This window comes from Myxocyprinus asiaticus, chromosome 1 (assembly GCF_019703515.2).
Source record: "Myxocyprinus asiaticus isolate MX2 ecotype Aquarium Trade chromosome 1, UBuf_Myxa_2, whole genome shotgun sequence".
In the NCBI taxonomy this organism is placed as follows: Eukaryota; Metazoa; Chordata; class Actinopteri; order Cypriniformes; family Catostomidae; genus Myxocyprinus; species Myxocyprinus asiaticus.
Genome location: NC_059344.1, coordinates 54,559,856 through 54,576,997, shown reverse-complemented (window position 1 = coordinate 54,576,997; position 17,142 = coordinate 54,559,856). Strand labels below are relative to the sequence as shown.

Here is a 17,142-nt window from a genome sequence, read left to right as displayed (position 1 = left end):
GTGATACTACATAAGTAGAAGTTTAATTGTTAATAGGCATTTGCAAAGACATTTAACCTTATAAAACAAAAAAGGCAATAGACTTTGCAAATGTGAATTATACAAGCCTTGCTTTTTTATGCAATGACACATGAGGTCAAGACAATTTGTGCACTGACAAACCGACCTTGGACTGGATCTAATGGAAACAGTCTGTCTAGTGACTCCTTTAGCATAGATCTAAACCCCTCCCTTCTACCTCAGCACAAACTTCAAAAATACCAGCGGGTGCAGGGCGTGCAAGCATGTGTCCCCATGTCCTCCTCTCCTCACCTCCTGTGTCACTGAAGAAATTATAGACAGTGGAGTAACAGAGAAAGTGCAAAGACAGAATGTGCCTAGGTCAATATTCTGGACATTTTTGTTTAGTTTTTGTGTGCTTGTGTTAAAAGTACCAACTATAATCAAAGACTTCTGGAATAATATTTTTGGAGAAGAAGGAGCAAAGACTTGAATCTCGTGCACTCAGCGTCATGCCGGCTGGGTTTCAGCAGTTGGGAGGGGAGGTAATGGCAATATATATTATGTAATGTCTAGAAATAATATTTTAGATAATGTTTAATATAGTCTAAAATAGGTCTGATGATGTTGATTGTTTAAATTGAGTCTTGTCACACATTTGAACCATATATCTTATTGATATAAAAAGTGTAGACATTTAGTAGCCAACATGTAGTGGTTTGCCCTTCTCATAAGTAAAATAATAGTGTGCACTGAAAGGAAAAAGTTTACCTATATAATGTGTTTCATGTGGTATAACATCTACATTAACTGGTTTTGTTCAAGTCAAAAATAATAACATCACTGAATCAACCTGAATATATTAGGTTACACCAACAAAACTATTTTTGAGGTTTAGATTAGGTTGAAAAGGTTCCTTAAGGTTACAATCGCAGGTTACCAGTTTTTACACTGTGTTTATGCTTAGATTAAATGTTATGGTGTTATTATTTAAGTGAAAGCATAAACTAGATTTTGAGAATGGTAAAATAATAAGGTTGTCGTTGGAGATTGCATTTAAGTAAAAGTGTGAGATTGATAGGTTAATAGCAACAACGTTGCAGTTGGAAAAATATAATACATAAATGGTCACATCTTTACCTTTAAATAACCTAGTAACAGCATTGTAGTCACAAAAAGTTTCAAATGACAAGGTGTACGGTAAATATTAATGTATCTCTTGTGTATGTGCTGTATGTTTTTGATAGTGCCATGTGATGTGCATACAGTAATCACAACACTGAAGCTCCACCATTTGCCAACTTTAACAATATACTTACTATGCCAGCATATCTGAAAACAAATTTGATTGAATCGTTGTTCATAGGGGCATAAAATAGGCACAATATAAATAAAATGTCCCTTAATTATGTTATCCTAATCTATTTTCAAAAATATACAGCCTATACGGCAATAATATAGACATTTATATGCCAAGAATTCTCACTGAGACACCTTTCTTTACCTTTTTCTTTCCCAAAGAAACAAATAGATGACACTTATACATCTCACATCAAAACAGTAAAAATAGACATGAGGTGTGAAAAATGTATATATATATTAAAAAAAATAAAAAATAAAAAATAGGACATACTGTTTCCTTCAGTTACTACAGAGAGTAGTTTTCAAAGATTTCTCTTCCTGAAACTGTAAAGATATTGCTGTCAAAGTGTGCAGACTTAGTGTCCTTCTTCACAATGTTTTCATGTATCATTTCAAAACAGAACTTGGCATAGAATCAACACAGCAGGATCATGCCATAGAACAAATGCACAAAACAAGTCAGTAAGGGCAAAAACTATTAATACTGTATATGGATACATGTATTTTGGCCATTCCGGTTTCAGCTTATTAGTTGTGGGTCATACAGTTAAAAATCTAAAATAATAAGCAACAGATATTTTAATTACATATTGTATATGTTGCAAATATCATATATTATTTACCTATGTATGGTTAAAATTTTTAGAACACACAATTAATTATCTGTCTTAAAGCACATTACATTGCTGAAAATTTCTGAAGGCTTTGGTAACACTTGGAGACAATGGAGGTGTAGTAAGTGCCAATATGTATATGACTGCCAGTAACGGTTATATAATGCATATAAGGTTAGAGAAGCCTATTCTGCACTCCGCATGGGTACTGTCGGTGGATATAAACAGGACATGGGTCTTCCCGCGCTCCTGTCAGTCAGTGAGAAGACAGGTGTGGGCTCTGTGCTGCTAATTCAAAAGTTCAAACTGCAAATGCCAAATGAACCACAAAGACAAGGGAACAGAGTGAATTTTACCTCTAACCATATGACAAACTAAACAGAATGAATCAGTATATTCACGGTGTTTATTTTTAAAGCAGCAAACCCTGATTAAATATGAAGGCACTATAGTGGCAATGTTCTGTGGTATACAAGGATAAGTACAATTTTGTCTGGAACAGGCAGAAGTTTTTTCGACTTCAAAACGGTAATTAATTTGTTTTACTGCACTCTAAAAAATACTTTTGGATAGAATCACCATTAATATACATTAGAAAAGCTTCTGTTGGATTACGTCTTGAAAAATAAACACATGGTACAGTACTTTGCTTTTAATGAATCTATCGTTTAAAAATATTTACAGCTTATCTTAACATATAAATATGGAGTTACTATAATATAATATACAGAGCATATCATTAAAATAATGAGCTCTTGCAAAATTAAATATTGTTATATTGTTTATATTTTGTGTTGAATGATACATAATAGCCATGTGATATCGCAACTGTAAACTTTTATATTGTTTGTTTGTGTTGGTGTCCTGCAGAGAATAACTGGAACCCTCGCACTGTCAGTGTTCACAGCTGTACTGGGTTCCTTTCAATTTGGGTACAACATTGGAGTCATCAATGCTCCTCAGAAGGTAATTTGATCCATATTGCTCCTAAAAGTATATTAACAAAATTGGACGATAACAATCTTAAAAATATATGTTTCCTCAACAAAAAAAAACAAAACAAAAAAAAAAAATGCATTTTGATTTTATTTAGATTAGATTTTATTTATTTATTTATTTATTTTTAGTTTTAGATAAGGCATCCATATTAAGGTATAGTTGCACCAGTAAAAAAAAAAATGGTACTGTAAACTATTTTTATATAACATGTAGTCCTTGCAACAAATCTAAGCACCCTGATGTACTTGTGCATAATCAAATATCTCTGCTGATCTGTAACTGTAAAATGCTCCATTATAAGCCGCTGGAGTGTGAAAACAATCGATCTCCCTTTATGAAAGGCTGGATATACAGTAAACCAAGTGCATCTATTTCTAGAGCGTGTTCTGAAGGTGCACGTGAGTGGGAAAAATTAGATGTGACATTTCCACACATGGGCCTGGAATAACACACAGCTAATGCTTGTGTTACTGTTTCATCAACCGAAGGTCAGACTTCGGGAATCACTCTGTTCTTGTGCCAGGACTTTATCATCATCTGAGTATTAAATCTTTACCATATATCTTCATATCATATGTCCATGTTCTTCATTTCAAACCTCTGGAATTCCTTGCAATAGTTCTACTTTGGGATAAGGACATGAGACTCTGTGTTTGATTCAAGCTTTATACCATATATTGTTCATAACAAGGTGCATTAGGCCTAATTTAATGTGGCGTTTCTATTCATTAGACAGAATTTATCATACAAACCTAGTTATACTGTATCTTAACCCAGTGGTCTTTGTTACTCTCTTTTTCTCTGGGAGTAATAATGGCTTATCATTTCTTCTGTTATCTCCCTCTTGACTTTTTAATTCTGTCCATCCTCTTTAGATCATTGAGCAGGACTATAACTCAACATGGACAGAAAGGTACTCAGAACCAATTCCTCCACCAACATTGACGTCTCTTTGGTCACTCTCTGTGGCCATTTTCTCCATTGGTGGCATGCTGTCCTCCTTCTCTGTTGGAATTGTCTCAGAGTTCTTTGGCAGGTAAGAGGCAGGTTTCCCAATTTTCCCTCGTAACTTAAATGCTAATGATCAGTTATCTCATGTGTCTTGATTTGTCAGAATGACTGTAAAATTACTAAACGTTGTAACCTGTCACACACAGATGCAGATCTAGTATAGAAAAAAGTAAATTCAGAACTTTTGATTAATTTTGTCATTATTGCAAAATAAACTCAAAAATGGTGATCAGGACCCTGACACGAAGTGGAGTGCTCTTGTATCATGTTTATTTCGCAAGACTGACCAGTTTGCGATATATTTTCTTGTATATTACATGACTACTTCCTAAATAAATAAAGTAAATGGCATGAAATATTGATTGAAATTATTAAACCTTATTATGTAAACAAGAGGTAGACTGATGTATCAGTTTGACCAATTAATCGGTGCTGATAGTTGCTTTTTGGAACTATCGGTCATCGGCAAAAATCTATGCAGATAGTTGCCGATAGTTTTTCAGCACATACACTGTGTCTCCAACTTCACATCTTATAAACAAATAGTAGACTAAACCTTGTTCCTCATTAAATGTGCACTCAGTAACTTTTTGTTTGTGTCATCTTGGACTTACAGTGACACCTAGTGGTGTGTATGCAGCATCATTCAAAATGAATGTTTTGCAGTTACAGATGTCATTGTAGAAATTCATTATTCACAATCAGTCATGATTAATTTAATCCAAGAGTGAAAGTGTCCAATAACAAAACAGTTACTGAGATTAAGCGAGTAGTATTCAGCTGGTCATGTGATCCCAACATGGCTGCCCCCATGAGGGCACCCCTGCTCCATGTAGAATAAAACCACTTTTATAAGGTTACTGATATGACTAGAGTCCTCATATCATGTGAGTGGTCATGAATTTATACATATGTTTCAAAATTACAATTAATTTCTTTAGGAGTAAAACTTTACTGAGTGCACCTTTAAACCTATATATATATATATATATATATATATATATATATATATATATATATAAACTGCAGCTGGGGTTTTATTCATTTTTGGACTCTTGTAGCCTCTGCCTGTTTCTGTAATTGTAAGGAAAGTATAATATATTTTTTAACCATTCTTTAAATTGATTTTAAAATCTATAGGCCAGAGATAAAAGATAACAGAGATAAAAGAGAGACCAACATACACCATAGTCCAGGAGACTGAAAGAGGATAAGAGATGAGAGAGAAAGAGTGAAGGAAAGCAGGAAATGGAGGTGTAAAGTAAAGGTGTAAAGATAGTACTTGGCTCAAGTTATTCATTTATTTTGCTTAGTGTTTATTAAACAGATTTTTTTAATCCAAAGTGACCTACAGTTCACTTACCACAGGGGCAACCTTGTACAAGGGCATAGTGGTGATAGAGGAATGAGTTACAGGTCACAACAGCTGTGCAGGTATACCTGGCCTTAAAGGAATATTCTGGGTCCAACACAAGCTAAGATCATTAGACAGCATTTGTTGTATAATGCTGATTACCACAAAAATTTAGACTCATTCAACTTTTTCTTTAAAAAAACAATAAATATATATATATATATATATATATATATATATATATATATATATATATATATATATATATAGATAGATAGATAGATAGATAGATAGATATATATATATATATATATATATATATATATATATATATATATATATATATATATATATATATATATATATATATATCACTAAAAGTTACAGTGAGGCACTTACAATGAAAGTAAATGGGGCCAATTTTTGGAGTGATTAAAGGATGAAATGTAAAGCTTATAATTTTATAAAAGAACTTAAATTTGTTTTTATTTGTATTTTTTTAAACTTGTGTATTTGTTTAAATTGTCATTTTAGAGTTTATGTCATTACATCGTCATGGCAACAAAGTAGTAAAATTGTATATAACTTTACACAGGAAAAGTTACTACCCTAAAATCAAATAAATATGCATATTGTTCGGCCCATTTACTTCCATTGTAAGTGACTCAACTGTAACCCAAATGTTTGCTTTTTTAAAAGAAATGTAGGGATGAGTCAAAATTATTATTATTATTATTATTATTATTATTATTATTGTGGTAATCAATATTATGCCACAAGAGCAATCGATTGAGCTTAACTTGTATTGAACCCAGAACATTCCTTTAATGTTTTGTGTTAGTCAGTAAAGGCCACAATCATTTTCTTTATCATTGGTTTTAGCTGGGTTGCATAACACTGGACTGGTACACCTGCTTGACTAAATACATAACATACGCAATATACTGTGTGACAAAATTAAGTCTTTGCAATAGGTGGAAAAATACAATTTATAACTGATTTTATCTTTAAAATTAAAATAAAATAATGATGAGAGGTCAAACCTAAGATGTTTATTATTAATGTTTATTATGCTGCAGTGTTAGCACATTGATAACAATGTGTTGATATTCTCTTTTGAATGTGCTAGGAGGAAAGCAATGCTTATCAACAACCTCCTTGCATTTATTGGTGGAGGTCTGATGGGGATGTCCAAAATCAGCCGATCATTTGAAATGATGATTTTAGGACGCTTTACTATTGGGGCATATTGTGGTAAGCTTTCACTCTTTTCTTAAACATAAAGAGATGAGTGTTTATATGATATATTTACAAAATGTGCACAGTAAATACATTTCTCTCATTAACATTTTACCTGACATACAGTATCCTTACAGCTGAAAATTATTAATTTCATTGAATTACTGTTTATAATTCAGTAAACAATGAATTACAATGAACCCACTCCACTTAAGACTCAAGAAACGTGGGTGCTTCTCAAGATTTTCTCTTTGTATGTATAACTTCAGGACCTGCCACACACAACAGATTTCAGACTTTCGGTCCTTCCAAACTAGTATGTAGATCTAAATATAATATAAGTAAAGTGCAATTTTGACCTCATGAGGTAGATTGGTCATTTAAAGTGTCATTAGTCAGAATGTTAATGTTGGAGGGCTTATACTCACCCTCATGCCATCCTAGATGTGTATGACTTTCTTTCTTCTGTTGAACACAAACAAAGATTTTTAGAAGAACATCTCAGCTCTGTAGGTTCATACAATGCAAGTTAACAGGGTTCAAAACCCTGAAGCTCAAAAAGCACATAAAAGCAGCAAGTCATTTTTATTTGTATAGCGCCTTTCACAACACATCGTTTCAAAGAAGCTTTACAGAAAATCATGCATTTACAAAAAATGAAACTGTAATATCTATAATGTCTTAAAAATCTGTTTAAAAATAAGTAATTAAATAATAATTGTATTTATAACCCCAGTGAGCAAGCTGAAGGCGACTGTGGCAAGGAACACAAAACTCCATAAGATGCTGGTTAATGGAGAAAAATAACCTTGGGAGAAACCAGACTCACTGTTGGGGCCTGTTCCCCTCTGGCTAACATCATGAATATAATGCCAATATTAGTTATGTATAGTGCAAGTCATGGTTTAAAATGAGTAAACTAAGTAAGTGTTAAGGGTCAGTGTTTAAACAAAGATTTTGTATGAATTGTAAGATTAATGACTAATGTCTTTGAAGTTCATCCTGGATTAACTGCAGAAGTTCACATAGATGCATTGTCCTTGTTAGTTGGCTGATGAAGGGTTTTGTTGGAAATTAAAAGTAATCCATACAACCCCAGTGGTTAAATCAATGTCTTCAACCACTCCCCTGACTACTGCAGCCATCCTGTACTTTTTCACATTTTCATTCTATTTATTTGGACATATTTAAATAATAAAATAATTTTTATAAATAAAATAGGTTGCATAGCTTAAGTTTCTGCACTGATGAAACAAAGAATTCTCTAATTTCATCTTCATAGTACCTAACAATAGGGAATTCTTCAGATGCGATATGACAGTTCTGGGTGAGGACTAGATCAACATTTAAGTCCTTTTTTACTATCACTCTCCACTTTTACTTTTACTTATTCTTCTTTTGTTTTTGGTGATTGATCTGTTTCTCACCCACACCTATCATATCGCTCCAGAAGACATGGATTTAACCACTGGAGTCTTATGAATTACTTTTATGCTGCCTTCATGTGCTTTTTGGATCTTAAAAATTGGCACCCATTCACTTGCATTGTACGGACCTACAGAGCTGAGAAATTCTTCTAAAAATCTTCATTTGTGTTCTGCAAAAAAAAAAAAAAGAAAGTCATGCACATCTGGGATGAGGGTGAATTAACGATGAGAGAATTTTCATTTTTGGGTGAACCATCCCTTTAAATGTTGATCTAGTTCTCACCCATACCTATTGCTTCAGAAGAATTCCCTATTGTTAGATGCTATGAAGATGAAATTAGAGATTTTTTTTGTTTGTTTTTTTTTTTTGTTGTTGTTGTTGTTGTTGTTTAATCAGAGCAAAAGCTTAAGCTGTGCAACCTATTTTATTTATAAAATTAATTTTATATATAAATATGCCCAAATAACTAGAATGAAAATGTGAAAAAATACAGGAGGGCTGCAGTTGTCAGGTGACTCAGGAAAATGTCCATGCAACCAGAGGTGCACGACCTGATTTAGTTTCTGTCGTAATCTGACCATGTGCATGCACTTCAAAAGAATGGGTTCATTTTACACGGTGCCAGGATGTGATTTATGCAGCAGTACAAGTGTGCAGTAGATACCAGACACGCCCCATCATGCGGTGTTAGACACACTCATACACTCCATGAGTGTGATCATCTTGCCATGACAATATATATATATATATATATATATATATTATCAAAGGCAACAGCAGTAAGATTTCTTGCAGTTTGAGAATAAGTTATCAAAATAAACTGCTTCATAGACTGCATTTGAAAGATGTATTTAAAAAGTGGGTAACAGTTTGTAATATCTTTCATTAGTAACACTGAAAAACAATACTGCATTATATAATGCTAAAGATTAGTTAATGTACAGTCAAATCATTAGAAATGTTATAAAACTTTGTTTTATATATATTTCAATGTACATAAATTATCTGTTAAGCATTATTTAATGTTTGTTAATTACCTATTACTCTTAAATTTAATAGGTCTTAATATCTATTAAAATTATTAAATCATGTGTAATTAAATCATTAAATGACTATTTAAAGTTAATTATTAATGAATGAATAATTTAATGTTAAAACACTAATGGTTTAATATTAATATATAATACTTCAAGTTATTACTGTATCCTTCACTATAGGGTTAGCATCAGGATTGGTGCCCATGTATGTGGGTGAGATTGCCCCTACCAGTCTGAGAGGAGCTCTGGGCACATTGCACCAGCTAGCCATCGTCACTGGCATTCTAATAGCCCAGGTACAGCGGAAAAGTTCAAGAGTGTTCATTTGCATTGTGTTGTCTTTTCCTTTTTATTTCTCTATTTAGGCCTACTTTTGGTTTCATCGGTAATAGTGTAACTTTGTTTGGATTTGCTCTAGTGTCCTGCTCTCTATAATATTATTATCAATATGATTTCCTTCTTTCACTAACTTCTTGCAACACACCCTCTCATTATCTTCTGTGCACTTTCTGCAGGTTTTAGGACTTGAATCCCTGTTGGGCAGTGAGAATCTGTGGCCAGTGCTGCTGGGTATTACGGTACTCCCCACATTCCTGCAGATGGCGCTATTGCCTTTCTGTCCAGAGAGTCCACGCTTCCTCTATATCATCCGTTGCCAAGAGCACCATGCAAAGAGTGGTAAGGAGTCAAGCTAAACACTGCCTGCCAAATAAATCCTCTGAGGTGTAATATAATATAATATGGGTTAGGGTGGAAAATAACAGGGTGGACATTCAGTGGAAATATAAGCCACTACATCTGTAAATGACATCTAGCAAACATATTTGTAAACTCATATTGATGATTTTATTTCTGTTAAAATAAATATATTGACTTTATTTTTGATCATGTTATGCTTGACCTCTTATGACTAACATTACAAAGTAAAGAAAAACAAAACAAAAAGTTGCGTGCTGCTGTCACCTCCAGTGTGTATGATGTCATTTCAAATCATATTATATATATATATATATATATATATATATATTCAATTAAAGGTCATAGTTTCATGACATAACAGGGTTGACAATCAATCAATTGTCAAAATATATTAAAATGACACATTTACTGCAAATGAACATACGTTAGTTGTGCGTGTATATATATATATATATATATATATATATATATATATATATATATATATATATATATATATATATATATAAGGCATAATCATATACAAAATAAGGCTTAATCATATATATATATATATATATATGATTAAGCCTTATTTTGTCTTATTTATGAGTAAATTACACTAGTACAATATAATTGAACTTACTTAAAATTTGACTTTTAGGGGCATAGCAGTGTAACATTATAAATAATCTTTATTCTTTTTACCAAGCCTATTAAAAATCCGGATTTAATCCAATGTATTGTAATCCAGTGAAATAACCAGTACTGGGGACTTAAATGTCACTAAATTGTAGGAATAACCCATTGGTGACACAACACTAAAAAATTGTATCATACCAAAATAAACAAAAATGCATGACATAGGCTGAATAGGAAAATCTACAATTTTGTCAACAGTGTGTTTGAGCAAAAATACATTTTGAAATGTTTAATTGGGCCTACAGATTGGGTCGCAGCCCACCATTGCATACAATATAATATCAGATCGTACTGTTAAATGACATCATTTCACATCATTACATATAACAGTTATACCTGCAAATACTCTGTTACAGAATATTTGATTCTTAAAGTAATACTTCACCCACTAATTCAAATTCTCTCATCATTTACTCACCCTCATGCCATCCCAGATGTGTATGACTTTCTTTCTTCTGCAGAACACAAACAAAGATTTATAAAGGAATATCTCAGCTCTGGAGGTCCATAAAATGCAACTTCAGAAGCAAAATACATAGTAAAAAAAAGGACTTAAATATTGATCTGTTTCTTTAACCACACCTATCATATCTCTTCAGGAGACATGGATTTAACCACTAGAGTCTTATGGATTACTTTTATGCTGCCTTAATGTGCTTTTTGGATTTTCAAAGTTCTGGCCTCCATTCACTTGTATTGTGAGGACCAACAGAGCTGAGATATACTTCTAAAAATTTTGTTTGTTTTCTGCAGAAGAAAGAAAGTCATACACATCTGGGATGTCATGAGGGTGAGTAAATGATGAGATAATTTTCATTTTCGGGTGAAGTATCCCTTTTAAGGACTAAAGAACCAACCCAAACAACTCCAGCCTTATTAATGGGTTAGAATAAAATCAACACTGCCTTATTTTTGCCAGAACATTTGCAGCTTTTAAAACTCTACATTCAAAATCTACCAAGTGAACATCATATTTTCCACATTATGCCCCACGGTAGACCACAAAGAACTTGTATTAGTAAAATGTACTTTAAGAATTTATAAATGGTGACCCAAAACACACACAGACACACACTCACACATACAAATACCAATAAACACTTTAACATACTTTGTCTCTCTTGCTCAGCTTTACGGCGTCTGACAGGGCGTCTGGAGGTCAGTGATGACCTGGCTGAGATGAAGGAAGAGAAGAGGAGGATGGACATGGAGAGGAAAGTGTCCATTACTGAGCTTTTCCGCTCTCCTCTATACAGGCAGCCCATCATCATCTCCATCATGCTGCAACTATCCCAGCAGCTGTCAGGAGTTAATGCTGTGAGTACTGTAGATAATGCTCAGGCATAAAAGAGAGAAGATGTTTAAATGAGTAGAAACAGGAGATGAACTTAGATTTAGCTTGTAGTTTGACATAGTTTCCCTACGTGACCTATGGAATTTCATTTGCGTCATTGAATTAGTACTCTGAAGTTACTGAACAGAAACTGAATTGACTCTGGTCTATAATGGTGGCACACAAAATAAAGTGTTGGGATTAATGAAAAACATATCTTTAAAAGTAAATTCAGCATGCACATTGTGAACATTTATCACCACGCTGGGAAAAGATGCCTTTTAATAGATTTTTAGTTTATAGCAGCAACGATATTCAGTGAACTGAAATATATGATTTCTGTATTTTAAATGAGTTGGTATAAAATAGCTACATCAGAAGCTAGAGTGCAGTATTTTAAATGCCTCATTACAAAACACATTTCTTCCATATATTCTCACACTTTGTCTTTTACATTCAAATCCTCAGATCTTCTATTATTCTACGGATATCTTCAAGAAGGCTGGGGTGGAGAGTCCAGTATATGCCACCATAGGTGCTGGAGTTGTCAACTGTGCTTTCACTGTGGTCTCGGTATGTAAAACTCTCATGATTCCTTAAAGAAGAACTAACAAGATGAAATTTCTAAGGCAAATTAGCCTTAATTGGGACTGGCTTTTCCCAGTAGCTGTGGGGATTGAAAAAATAGGATAGATTTTGTCAACCGGGTCTGCAGTGTTTACATAAAAACACTCAGCAGACAAACTGGGCCAATTTGTCCTATTCATTTGAAAAAGGGCCAAATATATCCAAATATATTTGAATATAAGAATACACTGAAATCAGATAATACAAGTCAAGTATAATAATAAAGTAAACTTTAATAAAAAAATAAATAAATAAAAACATTTTTAATCTGTTATATGTTTTATAACTTTTCAAAGAATATATTCCTATATATTTTAAACATTTACATAGTTTTTATATATTTTTTTTTATTATTATCCAATAAAAATCAGACATTCTAAACTACGTTTTAAGTAGAAGACAAGCCAACATCATGTGATGACACTGATCTGACTATCACTCACTTCTCTAACAGCTCTTCCTGGTGGAGAGAATGGGCCGCCGGACACTCCACATGCTAGGACTTGCTGGAATGTGTATCTGTGCCATCATTATGACAATTGCCCTCACATTACTGGTCAGTCCAACAATGTTAGTAAAGGAAAGAAAATAATGGATCACTTGCATGACATGAGGTTTTTTTTTTTTTTTCTCATAGATTCACATCTCTGTCGTCTTATTGTTTTGCACAATTATAAAAGGGTGTTTCTTAGACTTCGGGCCATTTCATGTACGAGGGGACAAATTTATTAAAACTAACAGATTTCAACTTTTTTCTTTTTGTTATATAATGGTCACATTAGAATTTAATTGATTTTAAAAAAAATTATTTAATTTTTACAAGGCCTTCATCATCTATTTTTAATACTTTTAAAATGCCTTTTATGTATAAATGTTGCTGTTTTTGCCTCGTCCCATTCCCAAACGTTCAATATTAAATGATGAAAACTCATTATAAAAATACAAAATATGATGATTATTATTTTACTATGATGATCTAAAAATAAATAAATAAATAAATAAAAAATCCTTAAATTATGACAGTCCTACGGTTGTGGTGTCACACCAAACAATTTTGCCCCTACTGTAGTAGTTTATTTTATATAAACAATAAAGTCTGTGTACTTGTTAACAAAAGTAACAGTGAAGAGCATGCTTGAGATGAAATATGAGACAAGTGATGTTTGAATTTTATTCAACACAATTAAAAATATGAGATGTAGTGGAAATGACACTGTGGTGGGAATTTTCAAGACTTTTGGAAAACAAATAAATGACAAAAAATGAAATAAATCTCCTGTGATGCACGTACAGACATTGTTAGTAGACAAATTAAATAAACTAGTGAGAGAGTGAAAATGTTTCAAGAAGACTTTACGTCCTATAAGGCCACAGTGCTAAAAGTGCCCAAAGCTGAAGAAACACCCATATACACAGTTAAAGGTCTGAGGTATATCAAGAAATAGTTGAATATTGAAAAAGTACTGTCTAATGAAAGATCTATTTGATGACTACTCTATTGGACACCACTGACGTGCACAAAACATGCAAGCCACTTCCCCTTTCGTTCACAAATCTAAAGGTGCTCTTTTGGTGAAGGGGAGATTTAAGTGGAGATGCCTTTAAGAACACTCGCTACAGCACAATACCCCGCTGACAGGCTGAAGCGGGCAGAGGTCTGTGCATGTCACTGCTGGACACTACTTAACTTGCAAAAGTATAAGGCAGTTAGTTGTAAAATGCTCAAGTGCACTCGCTGTCCATTTTTGCAGGTCAGACAGTGGGGTTGATGTCACAATTTTGATCACTTACTGAGTTAACGTCTGATTTGACCTGAATCTGCAATATTTCAAAAATGACAGATAGTGTATGAATAGTTGTTTAATTGCATTGCAGGCACAAAAAAGATATAGTTGTGGCGCACTGGGAATTGGGAATTCCAAATTGGGTAAAAAAATAAAAATAAAACAAAAATAAGATATAGTTGTGAATCTTTCAAACATCATAGTTTTTTATTTGTTTTCCAGCTATATTATAAATCCTTTATATTGGCTGACCTGTTGGCCCTCACTTTCTTTCACACTCTCACTATTGACATTTAATTAGTGTTTTGTGTTCTTTGTTCATCAACAGGAGACTGTGCCTTCGATGAGCTACATTAGCATGATGGCCATTTTTGGTTTTGTGGCTTTCTTTGAGGTGGGGCCGGGTCCTATCCCTTGGTTCTTTGTGGCTGAGCTCTTCTCACAGGGACCCAGACCAGCAGCCATGGCAGTAGCTGGCTGCTCCAATTGGACTGCCAACTTCATCATTGGCATGGGGTTCCAGTATGTTGCTGTAAGTGCAGAAAAAAAACAAAAAAACAAAGGATATTGCATGCCTATTCTTTTTGCCAGCAACATTCTACATTCACTGTAATATTCATTTTGCAAGCATAAAATATTTCTCACTATCTGTCAAATCCATTAAACAACTCATTTTCTCATTATTGCAGAACCTCTGTGGTCCATACGTTTTCCTCATATTTGCTGTGCTGCTCCTTTTCTTTCTACTCTTCACATTCTTCCGGGTTCCTGAGACACGAGGGAAGACTTTCGACCAGATTTCAGCCACCTTCCACCGTCACCCACAAAACACGATGGACATGGACCTGGACATGGCTCAAGGGAAGCACAGTACAGAACTAGACTACCTAGGATCTGATGAGATAGATAACTGAAGCCTGAAATTGAGGGAGATGGTGGACAGGGGCCAGAATGACCAGAACTGATCTTTCATAGGGAGTCGGGGAGGATCAGAGAAAACAGAATGCATACCAAAAAGAGAACATGCCAGTTCAGAGGAGAGAACGGCATTTGGTCTTTGTATACTAGTTATTATGGAGATGAAATGGGATGTTGAACTTTGAGGGAAAGTTCAAAGGTGTTTGAAAAGGAGCAAGAGACTTGATATTTGGATTTCTGCACTTGATATGCACAAAGGTTTCCATACTAAGACACAAAGCCATTTATGCTTTTACATACAATTACAACAGACCTTCATTTGTATTATTTTACTTTAGCCAAAGAAAGATAATGAAACACTCATACTGATAAACTCCTGTTGATTTTTTTGTAGGATGCTTTGAAACATTTTCAGCAGTTTTTGCACAAAGCTGAAATTTTAACAGCTTTTTTTAATGCTTTTATCAATCATACACCTCACACACACTAACCGGCCACTTTATTAGGTACACCTGTGCATCTATACATTCATGCAATTATCTAATCAGCCAATCATGTGGCAGCAGTGTAATGTATAAATTATGCAGATATGGGTCAGGAGCTTCAGTTAATGTTTGCATCAACCATCAGAATGGGTAAAAATGAGATCTCAGTGAATGAGACAGTGCCATTATTGTCGATGCCAGACGAGCTGGTTTGAGTATTTCTGTAACTGCTGAGCTCCTGGGATTTTCACGCACAACAGACTCTAGAGTGCATAGAGAATGGTGCGAAAAACAAAAAACAACCAGTGAGCGGTAGTTCTGTGGACGAAAACACCTGGTTGATGAGAGAGGTCAACGGAGAATGGTCAGAATGGTTTAAGCTGACAGAGGCTATGGTAACTACGATAACACCTCTGTGCAATTGTAGTGAGCAGAATAGCATCTCAGAATGCACAACACATCAAACCTTGAGGTGGATGGGCTACAACAGCAGAAGACCACGTGGGGTTCCACTTCTGTCAGCCAAGAACAGAAAATTGAGGCTGCAGTGGGCTTACCATTTGTGTACCTCAGCAGAAATCCAGATTTGTCAGACCAGGCAATGTTTTTCCAGTCTTCAACTGTCCAGTTTTGGTGAGCCTGTGCACACTGCAACCTCAGTTTCCTGTTCAAAGTTGACAGTAGTGGTACACGGAGGGGTCTTCTGCTGCTGTAGCACATCCACCTCAATGTTTGACATGTTGTAAGTTCAGAAATGCTTTTCTGCATAGCACTGTTGTAACGCGTGTTTACGTGGGTTATGGTCACCTTCCTGTCAGCTTGGACCAGTCTGGCCATTCTCCACTGATCTCTCATTAACATGCCGTTTTCACCCACAGAACTGCCGCTCGCTGGATGTTTTTTGCAGCAATCTCTGTACACTCTGGATAGACTATTGTGCGCGAAAACCCCAGGAGATCAGCAGTTACAGAAATACTCAAACCAGCCCATCTGGCACCAACAATCATGCCACGGTCTAAACCACTGAATCACATTTTCCCCCATTCTGATGGTTGATGTGAACATTAACTGAAGCTCCTGACCCATATCTGCTGATTTTGTACATTACACTGCTGCCACATGATATGCTTATTTGATAATTGCATGAATAACTAGATGTACAGGTGTACCTAATAAAGTGGCCGGTGAGTGTATAGAACCGCTCAACTCTCAAACCACTATTTAAAGACAGAATTAAACATGCCTCCAAAACATGCACACAGTTTAACTTCAGATGTTTAGAACTTCTTAGGAATTGTACTAGTAAGGAGTCCTGCTGATGAAATAAGTGTATGCTGCTTGATGAGTGAAAAAAATGACAAAAACAGACTGGCCTTTATTCCTTAGATCTTGATTTGTATTGCGTGTCGCTTGATGCCATATTGAGGTGTGTTGTATCTAAAGCGTATCTTTTTAACATGGACTTATTTATATTGAATTAAATGCATTGTCCTCCAACACTATAATATTGTATAAAATCTTTTGACAACCATTTTAGTTATTTGTACACATAAGTTTGATTTAATGACCAG

At 34.3% G+C, this 17,142-nt stretch overlaps 1 protein-coding gene across 1 annotated transcript; it reads left to right on the top strand.

Annotated features, from left to right (window-relative positions):
* Nucleotides 1–308: 308 nt before the first annotated feature.
* On the top strand, nt 309–17,095 carry LOC127446667 (solute carrier family 2, facilitated glucose transporter member 4-like). Its single transcript, XM_051707795.1, has 11 exons — nt 309–545; nt 2,847–2,942; nt 3,851–4,011; nt 6,470–6,594; nt 9,225–9,340; nt 9,560–9,722; nt 11,554–11,741; nt 12,226–12,330; nt 12,839–12,940; nt 14,497–14,700; nt 14,858–17,095. The coding sequence occupies exons 1-11, from the start codon at nt 513–515 to the stop codon at nt 15,080–15,082; spliced, it is 1,518 nt and encodes a 505-aa protein (XP_051563755.1). The 5' UTR covers nt 309–512; the 3' UTR covers nt 15,083–17,095.
* The last annotated feature ends 47 nt before the right edge of the window (nt 17,096–17,142 follow it).

Excerpts from the sequence above, each read along its gene's own strand:
- LOC127446667 (XM_051707795.1), top strand. The coding sequence starts at position 513 with ATGCCGGCTGGGTTTCAGCAGTTGGGAGGGGAG. Across the intron at positions 6,595-9,224 it reads TACTATTGGGGCATATTGTG|GGTTAGCATCAGGATTGGTG; the intron begins GTAAGCTTTCAC and ends CCTTCACTATAG. Across the intron at positions 14,701-14,857 it reads TGGGGTTCCAGTATGTTGCT|AACCTCTGTGGTCCATACGT; the intron begins GTAAGTGCAGAA and ends TCATTATTGCAG.